The sequence below is a fragment of the Leptopilina heterotoma genome, unplaced genomic scaffold (genome assembly GCF_015476425.1).
Source record: "Leptopilina heterotoma isolate Lh14 unplaced genomic scaffold, ASM1547642v1 Lhet_220, whole genome shotgun sequence".
NCBI classification, from domain to species: Eukaryota; Metazoa; Arthropoda; class Insecta; order Hymenoptera; family Figitidae; genus Leptopilina; species Leptopilina heterotoma.
This window is the reverse complement of record NW_025110938.1, coordinates 856,477-880,415: the sequence shown is the minus strand read 5'-3', so window position 1 is coordinate 880,415 and position 23,939 is coordinate 856,477. Positions and strand designations below refer to the sequence as shown.

Sequence of the window (23,939 nt, the reverse complement as noted above, 5' to 3'; positions counted from 1 at the left end):
AATATTAAAATTCATCGCAGGATTTCAATTATTTTTAAAACAATTTTAAATTAATTTGCACGCAAAATGCAACTATTCTTAAATATTTTAATGAAATTCTTTATAATAATTGAAATGTTTTCAATATAATTTTAATAAAATTATTTGAAAGAATTCAATTATTTTCAATATCTAGAATTTTCATAAAATTTTGCAGAAGAATTCAATTATTATGAAAAAATTGATTAAATTCATCGAAAATTCAATTATTTCCATAAATAGTATTAACTCATAGAAGAATTTCAATTATTTTTAAATTTTTAATACTATTTTAAATTAATTAATCGAAAAATTTATTTTTTGTCACAAATAATGTTTTCCACAAGAATTCAATTATTTAAAATAAAATTTTCATAATATTTATTATATTTCGAAAAAATTAATTATTTAAAACAAGGTTTATAAAATTTTTATGAAGAATTGAATTATTTTCAAAAATAACAAAATATTTCACAGAAATTCAATTCTTTTTGAACCTTTTAATAAAATTTTATTGCAATAATTTAATTATTTTCATAAATAATAATATGCTTCTCAGCAATTCAATTATTTTCATAAAAAATAAAATTCTTTCTCAAGAATTCAATTCTATTTGCAAATTTTAATTAAATTTTTTTTTAAATAATTCAATTATTCTTTCAGATTTTAATTAAATTCTTCCCAAGAATTCAATTATTTATAGAAATAATTCTTCGAAAGAATTCATTTATTAAAGATAAATAACAATATTATTTCCGAAAATTCAATTATTTTGAGGCTTTTTATTAAAATTCTTGTCGAAATTCAATTATTTGCATAAATAACAATATTTATCACAAGAATTCAATTATTTTTTAAAGTAATAAATTTCTTCTTGGAAATTCAATTATTTTAAAAAATTTTAATAGAATCTTTATTAAGAATTTAATTATTTTCATAAATAATAAAATCCTTTTTAGGAATTCAATTATTTTCAAAAAAATTTAATCAAATTCCACACCGACATTTAATTATTCTCAAAAATTTTAATTGAATTCTTTGTAAAATTTAATTATTTCTTAAAAACTTTTTGTTACTTTTTTAAAATTAATTATCGAGTGCGAAGTCTGCAACTACAATAAGAAGAAAAACAAAAGAGTATATTTTTTCAAAGGATATCAAATTGAGACAAAAAACGTATCAAAATAGTTGCGAAGCAACGTTTTGATACATTTTTTGTATTTTTCTGTTTTTTCATTTTTTTTTTTGGTATTTTTTCAAAGAATATTAAATTGAGACAAAAAACGTATCAAAATAGTTGCGAAGCAACGTTTTGATACATTTTTTGTATTTTTTTGTTTTTTCATTTTTTTTGGTATTTTTTCAAAGAATATTAAATTGAGACAAAAAACGTATCAAAATAGTTGCGAACCAACATTTTGACACATTTTTTGTCTCAATTTGATATCCTTTAAAAGAACTTTGATAAACAAAAAGAGCAAAAGGAGAATAAAAAATAGAATATTGAAATTCAATATATAACAATTTCTAAACGTGAAATTGCCACTACGTCAATGGCGTGAGTACGTAAAAGTATAACCTTGACACTGGGTCCTTGGCGATTCGCAAAAATCACTTCGTTGAATACGAGAATAAGAATTAGAGAGAGGAACAGGATCTTTCTTTTTATGAGCGAAGCACCGTGTGGCCGAGGCATTCATTTTTGGCGAGTAGCCAAAACATTTGTGCTTTGATTTCCTTTGAGATGGTCCATTCATTTTTTACGCTTATTTATCTTTCCTCTCGTTTACCTAGAAATGTTGAAGATAAAATGGGTTACAAGCGCAAAAAAAATTAAGAAATTGAAAGAAGAAACGATTTGCAAAGAAACAGACGAGTTTTTACTGCTCGAATTTTTAAAAAAACCGATATCATCTTCCCAAGGAAAAAAAGGAAAAAGAATATTATTCAAAATAGAATTTAGAAATTCAAATAATTACCTTATTTGAATTCTAAATTAGAATAAGATAAGAATACTATTAACTTAAAAGTATCAAATGGCAACGAATTGACACCAAAAATGTGGATCAAATCAAAAATTGATCCTTTGACATCAATTTTGATCCACTTTATAGTATCAATTTGATACTTTCAAGAAAACTGTAAATTAAACTAGATTTACAATATTTAATATTTTATCGCCTTTTCGAAAAGATTTTTCGTAAAGATTTTTTTTTCGAGAAGAAACTTTATTTGTAGACTGTATTTTTGTATATCTATAGATTGCAGTAGCTTCGGCAAATATTCAATTCGAGGCTATAATCAAATTGGACAATTGGAGGGTGCTTTAAAACCAATTTTCTTTCTACAAACAGGAACAATTTGAACCTAATTCAAACATAGCCTTAGGGGTCAGGTCGTGATTTCCATCTCGCTTATGCTGAAGCATTTTTTTCTTTTGTTTCGAAAAAATACGTTTCGATAAAAAGTGAGAATGCAAAAGTAAAAACAAAATATTTCGCTTTAGGAATGAAATAAAAATTATTTTTTTCGGTAAAATTGAATAATAAAAGAATTAGAATAATAAAAAAATGAGAATAATTTTAGATTCTATTAGGAAAATTGGAGATTCTATAAATATAATGAAAGTACAAAAATAAATGGGTATAATATAATCATTGTTGTATGGACTATGAAATTATGTAGAGATATACACATAATATAATTCTATAGAACATCTGGTTCTCCTGGACATGTCACGCAATACCGCAAAATTCAATTGCACTTGATGAATTGTCATTTTGTCGCGTGCCACGATACGAGCTGGAGAGAGATGTATTATTTCCTGCTGTCACTTTCCCCTTTATGTGTTATACACTAAAAGAGCTATGGTGATATTTATATATCGCGCAAGTATATAATTAGTAAATTAAATAACTTACAAATTTGGTTTAATTACTGCGGATCTTGTTTTTTATTTCAAGAATAAATTCTTCGTCTACTTCCGGTAAAAAAAGTTTCTTCGTATGACGTCTGTCTCTATGGAAAATAAATGAATATTCTTGCACGAATGACGAAAAAGTGATTTTTGATTTTCTTTTTCCCTGATTTATTTCTGTGATTTGCGCATACAAATTTTGGTGACGCGAGTATCTTTATTTCCTTCTACAGTTGTGAAGGGAGATTTTTAAAGATTTTTGATCTTCAAAAAGATTTTTGTTATAAGTTACTCGAATATTAAAAAAATATAAAAGAAAGTTGCAGGCTTCGTACTCGATAATTAATTTTAAAAATGTAGCAAAAAGTGGCTAAAATACAGAAAAAAAGTAGTAAAAAAATAGCTTAAGGACAGAAAAAAGTAGTAAAAAAGTAGCTTACGAAAAATTAAAATTGACTCAATTTTCCAATTTTTTAACTACATTCAAAAATGGAATAATTTTGAAAAATAAATATTTAAATACAAGATTTATTTTGTCTACGGAAATTAAAATATTTCTAAAGATTTGAATGTAACGCGTTTTTGAAATTTAACTATTTCTAAAAATTACAAAAGTGTCTTTCAAAATTCAATCATTTTTCAATTCATTTTTCTTGAAATTTATAAATAAAATTATTCAAAACTTTAATCATTATATTTTTTCAATTCTAAATTAATATTTATTAGAAAGTTCTACGAGAATTCAATTATTTAAATACAAAAATAAGTTTATTGAATAATTGCGAATATTTCTTAAATTTGAATTCTTATAAAGAACTTTATCAACATTTTTTAAAATAATTGAATTTATACGAAGAATTGCATTAAAAATTTTTGATAAAAATTAAATTCATTCAAGAAATGTAATTAAAAATAAAAAAATAATTATTACACTCTAAGAAACAAATTATATCAACATTTTTTTAAATAATTGAATTTTATCGAAGAATTTTATTCAAATTTTTAAGAATAATTGCGTTTTTAGCGGAATTAATTTAAAATTATATTAAGAATAATTGAAATCCTGTGATAGTAGATATTGAAAATAATTGAATTGCGAAAAGTTTTTAAAAATAATTAAATTTTACAAAGAATTGTATTACTTACTATTTTTGAGAATAATTTGCATTTTATTCAATTTTTTTGGAAAATAATTGAATTCATAAAAAGAATTTTATTATTTATAATAATAATTGAATTATTAAGAACGATTTTATTAGAATTTTTTAAACTATAATTTGATTTTCTAGAAGAAATTTATTAATTTTAAAAATAATTGAATTCTTGTGATGAATATTGTTATTTATGAAAACAATTGAATTTTAGGGAATAAATTTGTTATTTATCTTTAATAATTGAATTCTTTCGAAGAATTATTTCTGTAAATAATTGAATTTTCGAGAAGAATTTTATTAAAATCTAAAAGAATAATCGAATTATTTCAAAAAAATTTAATTAAAATTGAATTTAAAATAATTAAATCCCTGCGAACAATTTTATAGAAATATTTGAAAATAATTGAATTCCTGTGAAAAATTCTAATATTTTTATAAATAATTAATTGAATTATACCAAGGAATTTTAAAAAAACCTACATTTTTTTAAATAATTGATTTTCCCGAGGAACTGAAATTAAATTTTTAAGAATAATTTAATTTTTTAAGCAATTTCTGTAAAATAGTATTAAAAATAATTGAAATCCCGCGATGAATTTTATTATTTATGAAAATAATTGAATAGTTGCAAAGAATTTTATTAAAATTTTCAAAAATAATAATTGAATTCCTGAGAAGAATTTTATTATTTATGAAAATAATTGAATTAATGCGAAAAATTTTATTGAAATATTTAAAAAGAATTGAATTTCTCTGAAAAATTTTGTTACTTTTGTAAATAATTGAATTTTTCCAAAGAATTTAAAAGAAAATATTTTTTTAAATATTTTATTTTTTCGAGGAATCGAGATTAAATTTTTAAGAATATTTACAAATTTTGAGTAATTCCTGCGTAAAATTATATTAAAAATAATTGAAATCATGCAAGAAGTTTTATTATTTATGAAAATAATTGAATTTTTGCAACGATTATTATTAAAATTTTAAAAAAATAATTGAAATTCTTATGAAGAATTTTATTACTTATAAAAATAATTGAATTTTTTCAAAGAACTTTATACAAATTTTTAAGAAGTTGCATTTTTCGCTGAATTCATTTAAATTTGTATTAAAAAGAATTGAAATTTTGTGATGAGTTTTAATATTAATCAAAATAATTGAATTCTTGCAGCGATTATTATTAAAATTGAAAAAAATAATTGAATTCCTAAGAAGAATTTTACTATTGATAAAAATAATTGAATTCTTGCGAAATAATTGATTTTTTTCGAAAAATATTAGAAAAATTCTGTTTTATATAATTGAGTTAATGTGAAAAATTTTGTTATTTTTGAAAATAATTGAATGTTTGGGAAGAATTTTATAAACATTTTTTTAAAATTATTCACTTCTTTGGGGAAATTTTGATCTTCAAACGAATCTTCTGTGAAGATTTTTGTCCTAAATATCTGAACGTTAAGAAAAAGTGGAAAAAAAGAAGAGAAAGAAAGTAGGTCTTTGTTTGCAATTTTCAGAGTTGCATCTTCATTTTTTGTTTTCTTCAAGCATTATGTTACGGAAGATTTTTGAAGATTTCTGATCATAAAAAAGATCTTTTTAAAGATTTTTGTACCAAATTATCCGAATATTAGAAAAATGCAGAAAAAAATGGAAGAAGAAAATCTGCAATTTTCAAAGTTGCTTCTTTAATATTCTTCTTGTAACAGAAGGTGTAACAGAAGATTTTTTGAAATTTTTTATATTATTCCTTGTTTCATCTTGATCAGCAATTACAGTGACGGAAGATTTTTGAAGATTACGGTAAATATATGCAAATTCAATTTTAATAGAGTCTTAGAAAGCTCGACGACAGCCATTTTCATTAACATGTTATTGAGATGCATATCGTTAGAAGCAGTAAAGCTACCGGAGGCAACAAATACGATATCACGACTTTAATGTTTAGTATGAACTATGAATTGTATGAACTGTATGAATTGTACAAGTATGTTTGCATGCCTTATTAAAAAAACATTTCTCATTATTCACCTCAATTTTCTTTATTGTTGTCGGTATGCACGTAAATAAAAAATCATACCTTCATTCTTCTTTCATTATTGCGGTTTTAGAAATCTTTTTTTCCAATTACATTCCAACAGATTGAGATGAAAAAAAAATTGTCAGAATCATTGATCTGCATTTGAATATTATAACAAAGCTTCGTCTAGCAGCATTATCCAATAGATTGAATTGAATTCGAAGGAATTCTTCCGTCGTGCCTAGTTAATATGCTCAGGGCTGGTGTGAGAAACTGATAGACTTCACGCGACTACGTGATCCAGGATGAAATTGCCCCCAAGTGAAAATGTCTCTCAATATCACGTTTAGTATTTATTTTTCGTAATTTAAATATTTTGTCAAAAAATATTTTGACACAAGTTGCTGAATATTGATTTAATAGATAATATTTCTCATTTTTTACTCAGTTTTCCGAAAAGTATTTTTAGTATCATTTTGATCCAATTGGGTATCAATTGATACCCAATTGGATCAAAATGATACTAAAAATTTAACTTAATTTTTGATTTGATATTTTGGTATCATACCAGTTTGTTAGTATTTGATACTTTTAAGTTAAGAGTGCTACTATGAACAGTTGTTTATTATTTATACTACAAAAATTTTTAAATAAATTTTTATATCAAAGAGAAATTCATTTTGACAATAAAAAATAATCTGAGTACGGAAAATTATAGTAAGTGAAAAGTTTTCTACGCGTCGTGTATTAGATAAGATTAAAAGTACCTAACGGTGGTTCGTATTTATAAAATCATTGCAGTAATACACTCGTATTTTCTTGCACTTGTTTCGTTATAATAAAATCTCGAATTTATTTTACGCACAAACATTTTTTTTTCGGAGGGGGCGAGTGCGAGTCTTGGAGGCAAAATTAATAGTTCGCAGACGAAAGACATTTTATGGAAAAAGGGGAGGAAGAACTTTAGCAATTGGTATAGTCCGCGCACTGGACGTATAAATTACCTTATACTCTCGTCGGGGGAAAAAGAAAGGGAAGAAAAAAAACACGAAGAAATGGCAATTCTCGAGGGTCAGTGATTCCACGTATGGACATGCAAGAACCGATTTTTCTCTCATTCCACTGTTCCATCGCGAGAACATCTTAAGAGGAGTAAAACGAGTTTCCTTATTCCTTATCCGTCAGAAACAATGCGCCACTAGTCAAGGCTATCCAAAGATCAGGGTCAAAATATTTTTCCCCCCTTTTAAATATCACTAAAATTTAATTGACATTTTCTTTCATTATAAGGATTTATATGGGTTTCCAAAAAAGGATTGTATACCTAATCCGCATAGTCTAAATATAATATAAAAAATAAAATTCTATTACAATTACAGTTTTCTTAAAAGTATCAAATTTATCTTTCTATTTTTTTTTAGTAAAATTCGGACATTTTGAGTAAAATGCTTCAAAACTTTCTTAAACATGAATGAAAATTTAATTAAAAAATGTGTTATTCAATAAATTCGAATCAATTCGCAATCATTAGGAACTTCGCACTCAATAATTAATTTTTAAAAAATGTCAGAAAGTAACTTTCAAACTAAAAATTGTAGTAAAAAAGTAGCTATCAAAAAATTCATCTTGACGACCAAAAAAACTCGTTTTCGACACTTCACAAAACTGACAAAAATTTCATTCTTTATTTTATTTTTCTGACTTTTTCCTAATTTTCATCAAAAATATTTACTTCTTTCTTATCCTGGTCTGCTAATAAACTGAATTCCTTTAAAGGATTTTATTACTCATGTATAAATTTAAATATTTATAAAAATAATTTAATTCTTGCGAAGAATTTTATAAAATTTTTTAAATAATTCAATTCTTTCCACTAATTTTATGAAAATTCTAATTTAAATAATTGAATTCCTGAGAAATTTTTATTATTCATAAAAAGAATTGAATTCTTACGGAGATTTTTACAAAAAATCACTGAATTGCGAAAATTTTTTGAAAATAATTGAATTTTACAAATAATTCTATTAAATTTTTTGAAAATAATTGAATTTCCATGAAAACTTTATTAATTTTGGAAATAATTGAATTGTGGAAATGAATATTGTTATTTACGAAAATAATTGAATTTTGCTAAGAATTTTATTGAAAAACCTCAAAATAATTAAATTTTTGTGAATAATTTTGTTATTTATGGACATAATTGAATTCTTTCGCAAAATTATTTATGCAAATAATTGAATTCTTGTGAAGAATTTTATTAAAATCTAAAAGAATAATTGAATTATATCAAAAAAATGTAATTAAAATTGAATTTAAAATAATTGAATTCTTTCGAACAATTTTATTAAAATATTTGTTAATAATTGAATTCCTGTGCAAAGTTGTAATATTTTTTAAATAATTGAATTCTTTCGAACAATTTTATTAATATATTTAATAATAATTTAATTCTTTCAAAGAATATTAAAAAAAAAACTTTTTTTTAAATAATTGATTTTTCCGAGGAACGGAAATTAAATTTTTAAGAATAATTACATTTTTAGAGCAATTCCTGTAAAATTGTATTAAAAATAATTTAAGTCTTGCGATTACTAAAATTTTCAAAAATAATTAAATTCCAGTGAAGAATTTTATTATTTATGAAAAGAATTCAATTCTTTTTAAAAAAAATTTAATTAAATTATATTGAAAACATTTCAATTATTATAAAGATTTTCAATGAAATTTGTAAGAATAGTTGAATTTTTGCGAACGATTATTATTAAAATTTTAAATAATAATTGAATTTTTGCGAAGAATTTAATTATTTTTAAAAATAATTGAATTTTTGGGAAAGTTTTTGTTATTTTTGAAAATAATTTAATTCTTCGTAAGAATTTTATAAACATTGTTCTAAATAATTTATTTTTCAGAAATATAATAAATATTGTGATATTTTTATTTTAAATAATTCACTTCTTGTGGAATACTTTATTTGTGAAAGGAATTGAATTTTTCGATTAATTAATTTAAAATAGAATTGAAAATTATTGAAATTCTTGAATGAGTTTTAAAATTTATGAAAATAATTGAACTCTGGATTAGGATTTTATCTTTATTTAAAAAAAAAATTGACTTTCCATGAAAAATGTTATTATTAGTGAATGTAATTGAATTATTGTGAATAATTGTAATAATTGAATTCCTGAGATGAATTGTATTATTTATAAAAATAATTGAATTCTTGCAACGATTAATATTAAAATTTAAAAAAATAATTAAATTCCTGAGATGAATTTAAAAAAAACTTTTTAAAAAATGGTTTTTTTAAATTTTTAAAAAATTTGTGTTTTAAATAATTGAATTTCTTTGAAAATTCTATATTATTTATGAAAATATGTAATTGAATTCTAGTTGCATTTTTGCGTATTAAAATTTTTAAAAATAATTTAATTTCTGTGAAAAATGTTGTTATTTGCAAAAATAATTGAATTCATGCAAAGGATTTTATTAAAATTTTTGGAAATATGTAGGGGAACATAGTCTAGGTCGGCCACCTTTTTGACTTTTGTTTATAACTTTTTTTTAAAAATGAATTTGGACAATTGAAGTATATGGTTGGAAAGTCCTGTTTAATAGGAACATTTTTTCTGTACAAAGTAAATTGACAGGTTTAAAAATGAAAAAGTTATAAAGATTTAAAAAAAAAAAAATTTGTAGTCCAGGTTGGCCATTACAGTCAAGGTCGGCCATGTTTAAAATTCAAAGGGCATTAATCGTTAAAAAATAAAATAACATGTTTGGAGTTACGGAAAATTGATTCTTTATTGTTTACAGTTTGTAACTTAATGAAATAACAAAATAATAACAATAAACAATATAAAAAAATAAATATAAATAAAAAAAAGTTTTGCACTAAAATATTAATAAAATTAAATAAAAATATTAATAAGATGATCAATTATAATATGAGTTATTCAGAATTGCAGTTTTTGCAAATGAAGTAGCTCGTCCTCAACTTTGCGCATTTTAAACACATAGTGGCCGACCTTGACAGTAAGTAACATTACCGAATTGTTGTAAACAAAAAGAAATACGTTTCGGGATTCGATTTTTTACTTTGTTTTCCTTTCAACCATGAGTCCCACAAATTTTCTGCATACTTGCCTTGACGATTCAATTTGTTTTTTATCTTTTATTAATGGTTTTTCACATTATGCACAAAACTTTTTTTGAGCTTTTTTTGTACCGACGTCACAGAAAACACAATTTTCGATTTTCCGAAAATGTAATTGAACAAAAAGTTAGGTTTCACTAAGACAAGCTTCGACAAAAATGCGCGTAGGTGGCGCTAGTGAACTTGACAAAAAAACGCGAGTGGCCTACCTAGACAGTAGGCCAACCTTGACTACATTCCCCTATGTAATTGAATTTTTGCAAAAAATGTTATTAATTTTTTCTTTAAATAATTGAATTCTTTTTTGAGAAATTTTACTTATTTTTTGAAAAAAATTGAATCGCTTTAAAGAATTTGTTTATAATTTTTGAGAATAGTTTTTTTATTTCTATTCTTAGCGAATTTAAAGAATTAAAAAAAAAAACAGAAATAGTAGCTTTTATTTTCTGAAATCTAAAAAAAGTACCCAAATAGTAGCATAACATAAAAAAGTACTAAATAGTAGGTTTTAGTAGATGAGTGCGAAGCCTGTAAGTGGAAATTGTGGCTTAATAATTCTAAATTTAGAAGAATAATTTCGTCGAATAATTTATAACACAAAAACATAATTATAAACACTATAGCAGGACAGCTAGTACTTTTCTGAAATGAAAATTCATTTCATATGCAGAGAATGTTTTTGAACTACAGAATTATCATTATAAACAAGAGTAATGGAAGTCCACATCCCTAACGAGTGTTTAATTTTTGCGACTCTGAGAGGAAAATATTATTATTCATCCCTAATGGCTAATTCTATTTGGAGTTTTGTATATATATATTTATGTTGCATAGCACTTGTTTGAAAAATCGTTTTTTTCTCCTTTTTCTTTTTTCTTGCGGAAAAGGAAAAATAGACCAAAAATACTTCGTTGTCAAAGAGTAATGTAACATTGATGGTACTCGAGGAATGTTTTCCTACGCAGAGAGAATGCAACTGCCGGGCACGCGGTTGCCTCCGGCTGATGTAAAGCAAAATTTCCAAATTGCAAAATTACTTGATTATGGGTTGCTCTGGTCGTTCAAGTCAAGTAATTACGCACCTACTCGGTGCCAATAAGAAGCTCACAGCATCCCTCATTACATTGACCTCTTTTTATTTTTATCCCTGCCCCCTCCCCTCCTCTCATTCTTTTCTCGTACATACCATTTTGGTCATCTTCTTTTCATCACGATGCTAATTAACATAAAGAAAAAATATTCATCATACTTGAAAAAACGAATTTCACCTCTTTTAAAATTCTCTTCTTCTCTTTTCTTTTTTAAAAATACTTGTCTGTAAAAATTCACGTTCACCATCATCAAAAGAATAAATTATCATTTTTCTGCAAACGGATCTAATTTTTCTAGTCTTTTCTAAATTTTCTATTTTTAAAATGAAAAATTTTCCGTTAAGAATTAGTTTGTAGGAATTATGATTATATTTTTATATTTTTTTTTTTGTCTCAAAGTCCAGAACTAAGTTCTGTAAGTTCAGTACGAAAGTGATATATTGCTGTTTACTGATTTGCTTTGGGTCAATAAAAGCTTATAAAAGAGGAAATTTATATTTCCCCGAGGGCTCTTTATCATCGTAGAAATTCGAAGGTTAATGTGTGAAATATTATCAATTGTCTTCCCACGCATATAGCAGCAGTAGATGAAAAATCAACTCTTGAGTCATAAATTCTGTCAACATTCAAGGATTTTCAATATTCCAAAATAATGAAATTAACCCAACTAGTGAGGGAATTTATATTCCTTATAAGTATGACCTCATTCTTATAAATTTTTTTTTTCTAGTCCTCCTTTCTCGTAGTTTTAATTTTCAGTTTAATTGATGGCGTTAAATTACTGTTCATTTGCATATTTACAACCACCCGTGCAGAAATCGCCACTTTTGTTCCCGATTACCGCCCTGGCCCCGGTCGGGATTTCATGATCTGGCCCCGACTTCGTGGCCCCGACCAGGACCAGACCGGGTTTGCCCAAGGATCTACAAACAGCGCACAATGGGATTTTTTTTACAATTTACTGTTCAAAACTGTCTACAGCCTACAATTCTTAACCGGTTTCAGTATTCTTTATTTTAAATTAAAGGCGAATAAATTCTTAAGACATCCCTTAAGGTCAATTTTTTAGTTCTTAATTGTTTATAATTTTTATTTTCAATCAAAGTTAACAAATTAATACAATTTTTCAAAAAAGGAGGCTTATTTTCTTATTCCGTTGCTGCATATGATCTGAATCAGTTCAAATTAATACAATATGACCACCATATAATTAATAAAACAGAAAGTAATTTATATCAATTGTTATAAACAATATTAATTAACAAATAGTTAACTTTGATTTCTTTCCACTAAAAAATGTTTTTTTTACCTTTTCTTTTTAATTTAAGTTCATTTAAAGAATGTTTGCCCTTTTTGATTATAAAATAACTTATTTAAATTGTTATAAACAATATTAATTAACAAATAGTTAACATTGATTCCTATTCCACTAAAAATTTTTTTTTCACATTTTCTTTTTAATTTAAGTCTATTTAAAGAATATTTGTCCTTTTTGATTAAAAAATAACTTATTTAAATTGTTATAAACAATATATTAAATAACAAATAGTTATGTAACTTATGCTCCTGTCCACCAAAAAAATTTTTTTTCACGTCTACTTTTTAATTTAAGTTCATTTTAAAAATATGTGTCCTTTTTGTTTAAAAAATAACTTATTTAAATGGTTACAAATAATATTAATTAACAAATAGTTAATTTTTGTTCCTTTCCACCAAAAATTTTTTTTTCACGTTTACTTTTTTATTTAGATAATGTTAAAAGACCACGGATATATAATATTAAATATTTAAATAAGTTATATTATAAGCAAAAAAGACATATATTCTTTAAAAGAACCTAAGTAAAAAAGAAAATTTGCAACAAAAATTTTCTGTTGGACAGGATCATAAGTTAACTATTTGTTAATTAATGTTGTTTATGACAATTGAAATATATTACTTTATGGGTTTTTAATTGTCTGCTGGTAATATTGGATTAATTTGAACTGATTTAGAGCATGTGCAGTAACGGAATAAGAAAATAAACGTCCGTTTTTAAAAAATTGTGTTAATTTGTTAACTTTGATTGAAATTTGAAAATAAAAATTATAAACAATTAAAAACTCAAAAATTGTCCTCGAGGGATGTCTTAAGAATTTATTCTCCTTTAATTTAAAACAATAGGACAAACGCACCAATTGTCGAAGGTGAACCATTTGTCGATGTTATCATGGTGATAACCAAAAATATTGCCTAAAATGTTAAATTTTTTTGTGGTTATAATATTAACATATTATTTTTGACATTTATAACTCTTAAAAACTCTTAATTGTTTTTCACACTTAAATTGAAATTCCATGTTTAAGGCAAAAAAATAAATTATTATTAATTAATAATTTTTAGTATTATTGTGAATTATTAATAATGAAAAAATTTTTATTATTTTAAAAAATAGTTAAATTATAAATAATATAGAATAAATAATTAAATTAATAATTTTTACCATATTATTATGATAAACATATTAATTTATATATATATATATATATATATATATATAACATACATTTTTAATAATTTTTCTATAAATAAATATGATACAGTCAATTTATTATGATAACACTGTATATAACGGTCCCATGATTCAAAAGGAAGTTTAAGCGAGGTCGCTTTCAAGCTTGCGTGGCTATGCGGTATGTGTATTCGACTTGCGTCCTCGAGGTCTAGGGTTCGGTCCCCCGTGCGTGCGATATTTTTCCGTCTTAGTTTTAAGTGTTTTGTGTATAATTCTTAATAATGTTACATAAAGTATAGGTTTAAATAATTATTAACAATAATAATAATTATAAATAATTATTAATTTAAATAAGATAGTCTGTCTAAATTAATGAAAGAAAATAAGAAAAATATTTTTTTTAAAAACTTAGTCCAATAAAAGCAATTCTAATAACTATTTACATTTTTAATGACACTCATAAAAGTTTATTTACTACAAAAATATTAATAATAATCATTAATATTGAAGTAAATACTCCCCATTCTTTAATAATCAAATAACAAGCTTTAATATAATAAAATGCAGTCAGTATTGGAATTCTACCTGGGTAGCGAAAAGATCGGGGGAAATCCCATGGCCCCGACCGGGTCCCGACAGGGCGGCCAGATCGGGCAAAGTGCCATGGCCCCGGTCAAAATTTCTGCACGGGCAGCTAGGGTTTCAATCTTCCATTTTAATCCCTTGGGCGTTTTGTCATGATTGCAAAAATTAAAAAAAATCATTTTCAGAAAAAATATCAAAGAGACATTAAAATATCTGTTTTTTTTTTAGATAAAATTAACAAATATATACATTTTATCCTACTAGTATTTAAAAATACTAAAATTAGCGAAGAGATAATTTTTTCTCGGTAGAAAATTTACAATCTACTTATCCATTCAGTGATTTTGAATGGAACTCCGAAGCTGAAGGAAGGTGTCAGTCAACACTGTGTTTAATAAGGAAATTGTCTGTCGCGATGAAGCAGCTCTTAATCAGTCAAAACGCCATTCTTTTTTTCTTTTACAAAAAAGTAATTTTAAATCTCGTTTTTCTTCAAGAGGTTACAAGAAGAAAACGAGACTTTTAACTTTTTTTTTTATTTTTTTGGGAAGTGGGCAACTAATTTTCAGTAAGTCTAGATTTTTTCATGAAATTTGTTTTTCTGTTTGAAATAATAAATAAAAAATACAACTAAAAATTAGTTGCTAACTTCACGAATTTTGATCCAAAATTTTAATTTTTTTTTCACTTTAAATTTTGTTAATTTTTCACTTCCTATATTATTTCTGGTTGACGTTGGGAAGCTATAAACACAACATTTGCATTATGTAAAATGTTTCGCTACTTTCATTTAAAGTATAAAATATTCTAAATGATTTGTAGCGTATACACCCACATTTCTCTAAGAAGATATAGTGAAAATGTTTGTTCTGAAGAGATAAAATTAAATATTTCATAGAAGAAAATTATACAAAGTTATAAAAAAAATTCTTAATATGATTGTCAACTATAATTTTTGGATTTAAGAGATTTTGTTTAGATAAGGAAAATGATTTTTACGTTGGTGATAAAAAGTTGATTATGTGAATCATTAAACAGATAGCGGCATTTAGAACACGTCAGAGCATTTCTAAGGTTATCAGATTGAGACAAAAAAAGGTATGAAAATTGGTATCAATTTTGATACGTTTTTTGTTTCAATTTGAAATCCTTAAAAAACTGTGGTATCACCAAAAAAAATAAGGTACTTAAAAGATATATCAAAAATGCTACGAATATGCTAAAAAATGCTGCAGATGCATCAGTAAAAAAAATTTAGAGTTAAAAATATCCAACAAAAAGTAGCATAAAAAATGAAGAATTCAAAAAATGACTGAGAAAAACTAGAAGGACTCTAGATAATGCGAGATTCATTGTTATACACGACAGTTAAAGTCGTGTTGTATTCAGTGAACATGACAGCGACATAAGAAGAATCGCAATATTCTATATGATTCTGACGATGACGAAGTGGTTCTTATTCAGTGAAACACCCCATTTCCTTCTATGCCATTTCTTGCTAAGTTTATACTTATTGCTCAGTTTTCTACTACTCCTCCTTAACTCTTTTTTTATCTACTTCTACCATCATCTTCAATATCGATACGCCCTTTCTCATTTTCAATAACTTGCTCCCCCTCTTCAATTCCTCTTTTTTAAAATAAAAAATAAACCCTTCTACAACTTCTCGGTTACCTACAATATTTTCTAAACAAAAAATATTCCATTTCTTGTGTACGAAAATTATTTCTCGTCTTAAAGCAATTTTTTTTATTCTTTTCAGGAGAAGAGTTTGTACCAGAACGATGCCGAGTTCCGTTTCTCATCATCACAGAGGGAGGCAAATCAGGTGAGGATATATTTTTTTTTAAATTCTTTAATACGGAGGGAATTTATTTTTTACTATACACGGTAAAATGGTTTTTAAAACCTATATAAAATGGCATTTCAAATGGAAAAACAACTATTTAAAATGCCAATCTAAATTAGGTTTTAAAAACCATTTTACCCAGCTCTGTACACGGAACACTTTAGCCATGGAAATTTTTGTTATGTAGAATAATGTTACAAAACAGTTTGTTCGCTCTACCAAAATTTGTAGCTAAAAGTAGATATATTCTGACACTTTTCCAAAAAAGTGCAAAAAATTGAATTTATTAACCTTAAAAATTTCAAACTTAGGTATTTTTGTCAATTTTCAATAAAATTTGATTTCCTCATTTTTTCCTCAAATTTGAAGCCAAAACAAACAACTTTGCCTTTAGACACTTTTCTGTACAACAAAAATTAAAAAAGTTATCTCAGTATTCCAGAAAAGTACAAAAAATTGGCTCAGAAAATTTAAAACTTTGGTATTTTTCTCAATTTTCATTAAAATTTGTTTTTCTTTCCTTTTCCTTAAATTTCAAGCAAAAACAAACAACTTTGCCTTTAAAAAACTGTTCTGTACAACAAAAATTAAAAAAGTTATCTCAGTCTTCCAGAAAAGTACAAAAAATAGGCTCAGAAAATTTCAAACTTTGGTATTTTTGTCAATTTTCATTGAAATTAGTTTTTCTCTTTTTTTCATTAAATTTCAAGCCAAAACAAACAACTTTGCCTTTAGACACTGTTCTGTACAACAAAAATTAAAAAAGTTATCTCAGTATTCCAGAAAAGTACAAAAAATTGGCTCAGAAAATTTCAAACTTTGGTATTTTTGTCAATTTTCAATAAAATTAGATTTTCTCTTTTTTTCCTTAAATTTCAAGCAAAAACAAACAACTTTGCCTTTAAACACTGTTTTGTACAACAAAAATTAAAAAAGTTATCTCAGTCTTCCAGAAAAGTACAAAAATTGAGATTTATTGGCTCAGAAAATTTCAAACTTTGGTATTTTTGTCAATTTTCATTAAAATTTGTTTTTCTTTCCTTTTCCTTAAATTTCAAGCAAAAACAAACAACTTTACCTTTAAAAAACTGTTCTGTACAACAAAAATTAAAAAAGTTATCTCAGTCTTCCAGAAAAGTACAAAAAATAGGCTCAGAAAATTTCAAACTTTGGTATTTTTGTCAATTTTCATTGAAATTTGTTTTTCTTTCCTTTTCCTTAAATTTCAAGCAAAAACAAACAACATTGCCTTTTGACACTGTTCTGTACAACAAAAATCAAAAAAGTTATCTCAGTCTTCCAGAAAAGTACAAAAATTTGAGATTTATTGGCTCAGAAAATTAAAAAAATTTTTTTTTTTTTAAATATGGAAAAAAAGTAGCTTTTGTTGTAATAAATGAAAAATGTATCCTTTCAGTGTTTGAAAATTAAAAATGTTAAAACTTTTCAGACTCGTTTACACCGATTTTACATCGGGATTTCTCTGCTGTCCAGGTTGGACCCAGGTTACGAGATTGAGCTACGGTTGCAATAAACGTGAGTACACCCAGAGTTTTTAATTATGTCGTATAAAATTTATCAAAAATCAAAATTTACCAAAATTTATAAAGTGAATGATATGGATAATAGGAAAGAAATGAATAAAAGGAATGTAATGAATAAAGAGAATGTAAATGAATGAAACGAATAAAATGTTAAATAAAATTTATGAAATGTAAAAAATGAAAATTTGCATATAATATACATGAATCAGTATTGAAGAAATGCACCTATACCTAATGATAAGAAATGTTATTTATTCGTTGGTTATGCAGCGACTTGCACAGAGCCATGTCAAAACGGTGGAGTCTGTACATCTCCAGGGACTTGCACGTGCCCTAAGGGATTCACTGGTAACCAATGCCAGACAGGTAATAATTAACAGTATACAACTGATCGTTTAGTGTCCCTCTTCTCATTGCTTCCTTTTCATCGATCTTTCCTTTATAGTTTCATCGTTTCCTCTCTATTTATACGCCTCTATTCTCCTCCAAATAACTATTCATCTTATCTTCCTTCATTTCCTCTTCCGTTTCGTCTTATATTAAATAAGACAATTATTGCCAAAGAATTGAATCAAAACACGAGAGAGGAAAATAATTACCCACCAAATAATTACTTACACTAACATTTTTTTTATTTTTATCTTATTCTCATCTTTTGTAATTTATTTTTTCTCTTTTTTTCTACTTTTGTTTTCCATTCTTACCACTTTTCCACTTTTCCGTTTTTTTCTTTTTATTTTCAAAAGAATAGGTTAAAAACAATAGTTTTATAATTATGAAAATAGAAATATTCCAGAGAGAGAACAAAATAGAGAATAGAAAAATATGAAAATCTAGAAACCTGTTTTAAATATAAAAATACATCATATTTTCCTTTAGCGATTCAGAAAGACTTGAAAATAATGAAAGAATGTTTAAAATAGGATGTAAGATCGTTAGCCGTAATTAAATCGGTAATTAACGATATGTGGATCGATAGGATATCGCGGTGAACTGGAACAGACCTCTCATTGGCTTATTGTAGTTCTGGACAGTTGGAGAGACGCAAAAGATAAATTTACGATCGATTTCATTACTCTCGGGACGTTCTAATTACCGGTCCGTGGTCCTTTATCAGCTTCTGAGATTCTTAGGTATATTCATCTTCAGTTTGCAATTTCGATCTCGCAGAAAGCAAAAAAAAAAAAAAAAAAAAAAAAAAACTTAAAAGTAAATTGAGCGCAAAAAATCAAATTTACAAATTACGATCGAACTGATTAAAATTTCAAGATTTATATTTACAGTTTGATAGTTAGATAAGAATATAAATAAGATTGGATATGAAGTGTATGAACTTCAATTATAAATCTTTCAATATTATTTTAATAGAAGATAAAGGATTTTTTCAATAATTCCATTTTCTGTTATGATGATCGATAGCTTTTGATGATTTCTTTTTGTAGACTGCAATACTTATAAGATAGGTAGTATCTAAATTTATCCTAACTTTCTAAATTTAATTTAAAAAATTTGAAATAGCAAACTACTAATGACTCGATCGAGGCTACTTTTCCACCTGCCGCAATTTTAAGTAATGATCTTTCTTCAGTTGACAACCTTTCTTCAGTATCAACCTTTCGTTGACACACCGGGTCATTACAATTCAGATTAAGAATTAATTGAACTTTCAGGAATAAAATTGATTTTTTCATCACAATATTAGGAAAAAAAGATTTTAATTTTTTAAAAGAGGATGTTCACATAAATAAATGTATTTTTTTCTAGACATAGACGAATGCTTGACGGAGAAACCTTGCGCTCAATTTTGTAGAAATCTTCCCGGAAAATATGAGTGCTACTGCCGCTATGGCTTTCAATTGCAGACTGACGGGCAATCGTGTAGAAAAAATGGTAAGAAGAAAAGGAAAAAATAATTTACTTCATTTTGAAGAAAAAAAAATAAAAAAAAAACTACAAACAGGAGAAAAAAAACAACTTCTTCTCGTAAAGTTATATTTATTTCTTCATTCATGAACGATTGATTTCGTTTTTTTAAAGACAGTGATGGAAGTGCCCTTGAAGCTCACGACTTGGAAAATGGTTTCGAAACGGAAACAACAACTCGTTCGAATTTTCGAGACACTGAAAATGAAGTTGGTGACAATGAAGATGAACGAGATTATGAAGTCATTTTGAAGCGACTCACTAAACTCGAAAAGGTACCAAAAAAATCACAAAATAACAAGAAATTTTAAATATGTACCTACGTAAATATTTTTCTTTTAGCAATTCGCCAGAGGCAAGAAGAGAGAAACAGAGTCCACTGATATGAACGTAAAATTATCATCGGCAGTCGAAAGCATCAATGAAATAAAGCGAGCCGTCGAGAATGTGGTATGAAAATTAATTTTTTCAATTACTACTTTTAATAAAAATTTGACAATTTTTCTCATTTTTTTCCTTTTTTGCAGCAATTAATGCAACAGGAAATATACGACATGAGAAGTAAATTGAAGCAATTTGAATTTGAAACAAGAAGAATACAACATTTATCCAATCGTGTTATAGACTTGGAAAATAGATTGCGTTTACGCTGCAGATCCTAAATAATAAAATTCTACTGCGGTCAATTAGAGGATGAACCAAATGGAAGAAAAAAAAAGACTCATGTCACTGCCATTTTTTTTTGCATTTACTTCATATTTAATAATAGCTATTAAAAATTGTATTTTTATCCGCCGGTATATTTACATTAATGTTTGTAATAAAAGACGTGTATTTTAACAAAAAAAAAAAAAAGTTGTCATAATACTCGATTACTTATTACTATAGAAAATAGTGGGTCTTAAAAAGATAATGAGACAAAATTACCGAATTAGCGATTATTGAGGAGTTATTGTCGATTGTAATTTTTTCTTCTCCTTTCTGGACAATCGTTTCGTTTGTTTGCTTGTTGCTTTTTTGGATTTTGCTCTTCCCTTCTTGTTTTTCATAATTTTTCGCTTACTCATCCAAACTGGATAATTTCCATGCTGATCTCTCATTGTCTTTGTATTAAATACCCGCTTGCCGTCTTCGTCCATTACTTCCATCTCGTCGGCGTTCGTTTTCTCCTGTGTCGAGGATTCTTTTATCGTTTTGGCATCGACAACTGTTTTGGAAAGCAGAAAAAATGTTTAATAATAATTAAAAATGGTAAATTGATAAGAATCATTATTTTATATTACAAGAATATTGTACTTCTTTAAAATTATCTTTATCATTTACATTCAATTATTATTTTTAAGAATTTTTCATTAAAATTTTTCTTTAAATCAATTAATTTTCAAAAAAGTTTTTCTACAATTTTTAGAATCCATTTATTTACAATATTCAATTTTACAAAATTTCAATTATTCGTAAATTCTTCAATTACATATACATTAAAAAATAAAAAATTGAAAGATTTTTAAAAAATTTTGCTTATTTCTATAAAATTTTTAATTTAAGGATGAAAAATTAAGATTCTCCAAGATTTTAATTTGAAACCTTTAAAAATTCACGCTGTAATGCTTTTAATATTTAAATATAATTTAAAATTTTACCTGAAATTCATTTTTATGAAATAAAAATCAATATTTATTAGAAAATTCTACTAGAATTCAAGTATTTTAATACAAAAATAAACAATTTATTGAACAATTGAATGTTTCTTAAAATTTAATTCCCATAAAGAATCGTTATCAACAAATTTTCAAATAATTGAATTCTATCAACGAATTTTAATAAAAACTTTAAGAATAATTACATTTTTCAAGAAATTCGATTAAAATTGTATTAAAAATAAATAAAATAATTGAAACCCTAAGAAGAATTTTATAACTTTTGAATAATATTGAAAATTGTAATTGAATTTTTGCAATAATTTGTTACCATTACAAAATTGAATTTTTTTTCGTGTTTTTAACTAAACATATATCTATAAATCCACTATTTTTAATAATTTTTGAAAAAGTTCTTTAAAAATTTTCAAAATTCATTTGTTTACAATTAAATTTTAAAAAATTTCAATTATTCGTAAATTCTTCAATTAGAATAGAAAATTATATTAAAAAATAAAAACTTTAAATAATTTTTTTAAAAAATCCGCAATTTAAAGTTTCTCAAAAAAATTAATTCCACAGAATTGATAGTTAAAATTTAAAAATATGAAAAATTCAAATTTTCAAAGATTTTAATCTGAAACCTTTTCAAAATTCAATTATTTTTAAAAATTTGCCGAATAATGTTTTTAAAATTCAATTATTATCTAAAATTTTAACTAAAATCCAATTTTTAAATCAATGTTTATGAGAAAATTCTACTAGAATTCAATTATTTAAATACTTCAAAAATAACAATTTATTGAATAATTGCATGTTTCTTAAAATTGAATTCTCATAAAGAATTTTATCTACAAATTTTTAAATAACTGAATTCTTTTGACGATTTTTAATCAAATTTTTAAAAATTTAATTGCACTTTTCGAGGAATTCATTTAAAATTGTATTAAAAATAATTGAAATTCTGCGTTGGATCTTTTTATTTATGATAATAATTGAATTCCTAAAAAGAATTTTATTAATTTATGAAAATAATTCAATCCCTGTAAAAAATTTGATTATTTATGAAAATAATTAAATTATTGCGAAGCAATTTATAAAATTTTAACTGAAATTCATTTTGAAATCAATTTTTATTAGAAAATTATACTAGAATTCAATTATTTAAATACAAAAATAAATAATTTATTGAACAATTAAATGTTTCTTAAAAATCAAAATTCAAAATTCTCATAAAGAATTTTAAAAACATATTTTTAAATAATTGAATTCTTTCGACGATTTTTAATAAAATTTTTAAGAATAATTACATTTTCCGAGAAATCCGATTAAAATTGTATTAAAAATAATTGAAATTCTGCATTGAGTTTTATTATTTTTGTGAAAATAATTGAATTTCCCCAATAATTTCTAACTACTCCAAAATTAAATTTTTTTTAGTGTTAACTAAAATTTTTCTATAAATCCATTATTTTTATTAATTTTTGAAATAGTTTTTTGAGAATTTTCAAATTCATTTGTTTTTAACTGAGATTAATTTTTAAATCAATTTTTTATTATAAAATTCTACTAGAATTCAATAATTGAAATACAAAAAATAATTTATTTTATATTTGAATGTTTCTTAAAATTAAATTCTCATAAAGCATTTTATTAAAAAATTTTTAAATAATTGAATTTTTTGAAAAATTCTATTAAAATAATAGATATATTAAAAATCATTGAATTGAGGAAATTTTTTGAAAATAATTGAAATTTTGACAAGAATTTTAAAAACCAAAGTAAATAATTAGTTTTAAGTTATTTTATATTTAAAAACCTTATTTTCTTCTTGTTTTGTAAAGTAAATCTTATAATATCAAATTTCTTTTTTTTTACCTGTGGCTATTTCTGTGATTTCCTTCATATCAACTTCGGCAGTTGCGGATTCATCGATTCCAAGAGTTTTTTTCAATCTTGCTAATTCCTTGGCTCCATATCTTTCTCGTTTAACTGCCCGGCATTTTCTCCTCCATTTACTTCGCAAAGATTTTGCCATTTTTTAAACTGTTCCTGAAAGAGAGAATATTTTTTTGTTAATTTTTGAACTTTTTGTAACAAATTGTAATTTTTTGTAACATTTATAAGAAAATTATTAAAAATTCAACCTATGGTTAAATTTAAATTATAAATTAAATGTTAATATTTTATAATAAAGTTAATAATTTTGTTTTGAACCTAGAGGAAGAAATAAACAATTTTTAAATATATTTATTTTATTTTTTATAATTTATATCGCTGGACATAACCCCACTTTTCTGTACAAAGACGAATGTTACAAATGGCATTCAATTGACTCGATGGCATTTAATCTTTAAAAAATAAATATTTCGTTATGGACTTAAAATATTTACCTTCTTTAGCTTCTCAATAAATTAAGCTGTTTAAGAGCTTATCCAAAAATTGTTAGTAAATTAGAATATTTTGTCTGTTTTCTGTTTTTAAGCACGTGTTTACTTCTCAATCTTCGCGAAGAAAGGCTGTCAATGGTTGTCAACCATAATGGAACGGTTGG

The 23,939-nt window shown here is 24.7% G+C and overlaps 2 protein-coding genes across 2 annotated transcripts in view; one reads left to right on the top strand and one right to left on the bottom strand.

The window, feature by feature from the left end:
* Window positions 1-20,603, top strand: part of LOC122502087 — a 27,346-nt gene extending 6,743 nt beyond the window's left edge. The window contains exons 2-8 of the mRNA XM_043611976.1: window positions 16,195-16,260; window positions 17,732-17,817; window positions 18,096-18,191; window positions 19,590-19,715; window positions 19,863-20,023; window positions 20,091-20,198; window positions 20,276-20,603. Of these exons, the coding sequence (XP_043467911.1) occupies window positions 16,195-16,260; window positions 17,732-17,817; window positions 18,096-18,191; window positions 19,590-19,715; window positions 19,863-20,023; window positions 20,091-20,198; window positions 20,276-20,410 (778 nt within the window). The 3' untranslated portion in view covers window positions 20,411-20,603. The remainder of the gene's footprint in view (window positions 1-16,194; window positions 16,261-17,731; window positions 17,818-18,095; window positions 18,192-19,589; window positions 19,716-19,862; window positions 20,024-20,090; window positions 20,199-20,275) is intronic.
* LOC122502088 (protein LLP homolog) lies at window positions 20,475-23,939 on the bottom strand. Its single transcript, XM_043611978.1, has 3 exons — window positions 23,779-23,939; window positions 23,264-23,437; window positions 20,475-20,955 (listed from the first exon to the last, which is right to left on the bottom strand). The coding sequence occupies exons 2-3, from the start codon at window positions 23,421-23,423 to the stop codon at window positions 20,687-20,689; spliced, it is 429 nt and encodes a 142-aa protein (XP_043467913.1). The 5' UTR covers window positions 23,424-23,437; window positions 23,779-23,939; the 3' UTR covers window positions 20,475-20,686.

What these genes read in the sequence shown, in the direction of transcription:
- LOC122502088 (XM_043611978.1), bottom strand. Translation starts at nt 23,423, where the DNA reads ATGGCAAAATCTTTGCGAAGTAAATGGAGGAGAAAATGCCGGGCAGTT. An exon ending in AATCACAGAAATAGCCACAG is followed by an intron (nt 20,956 to 23,263) that starts GTAAAAAAAAAG and finishes TTTCCAAAACAG; the next exon opens with TTGTCGATGCCAAAACGATA.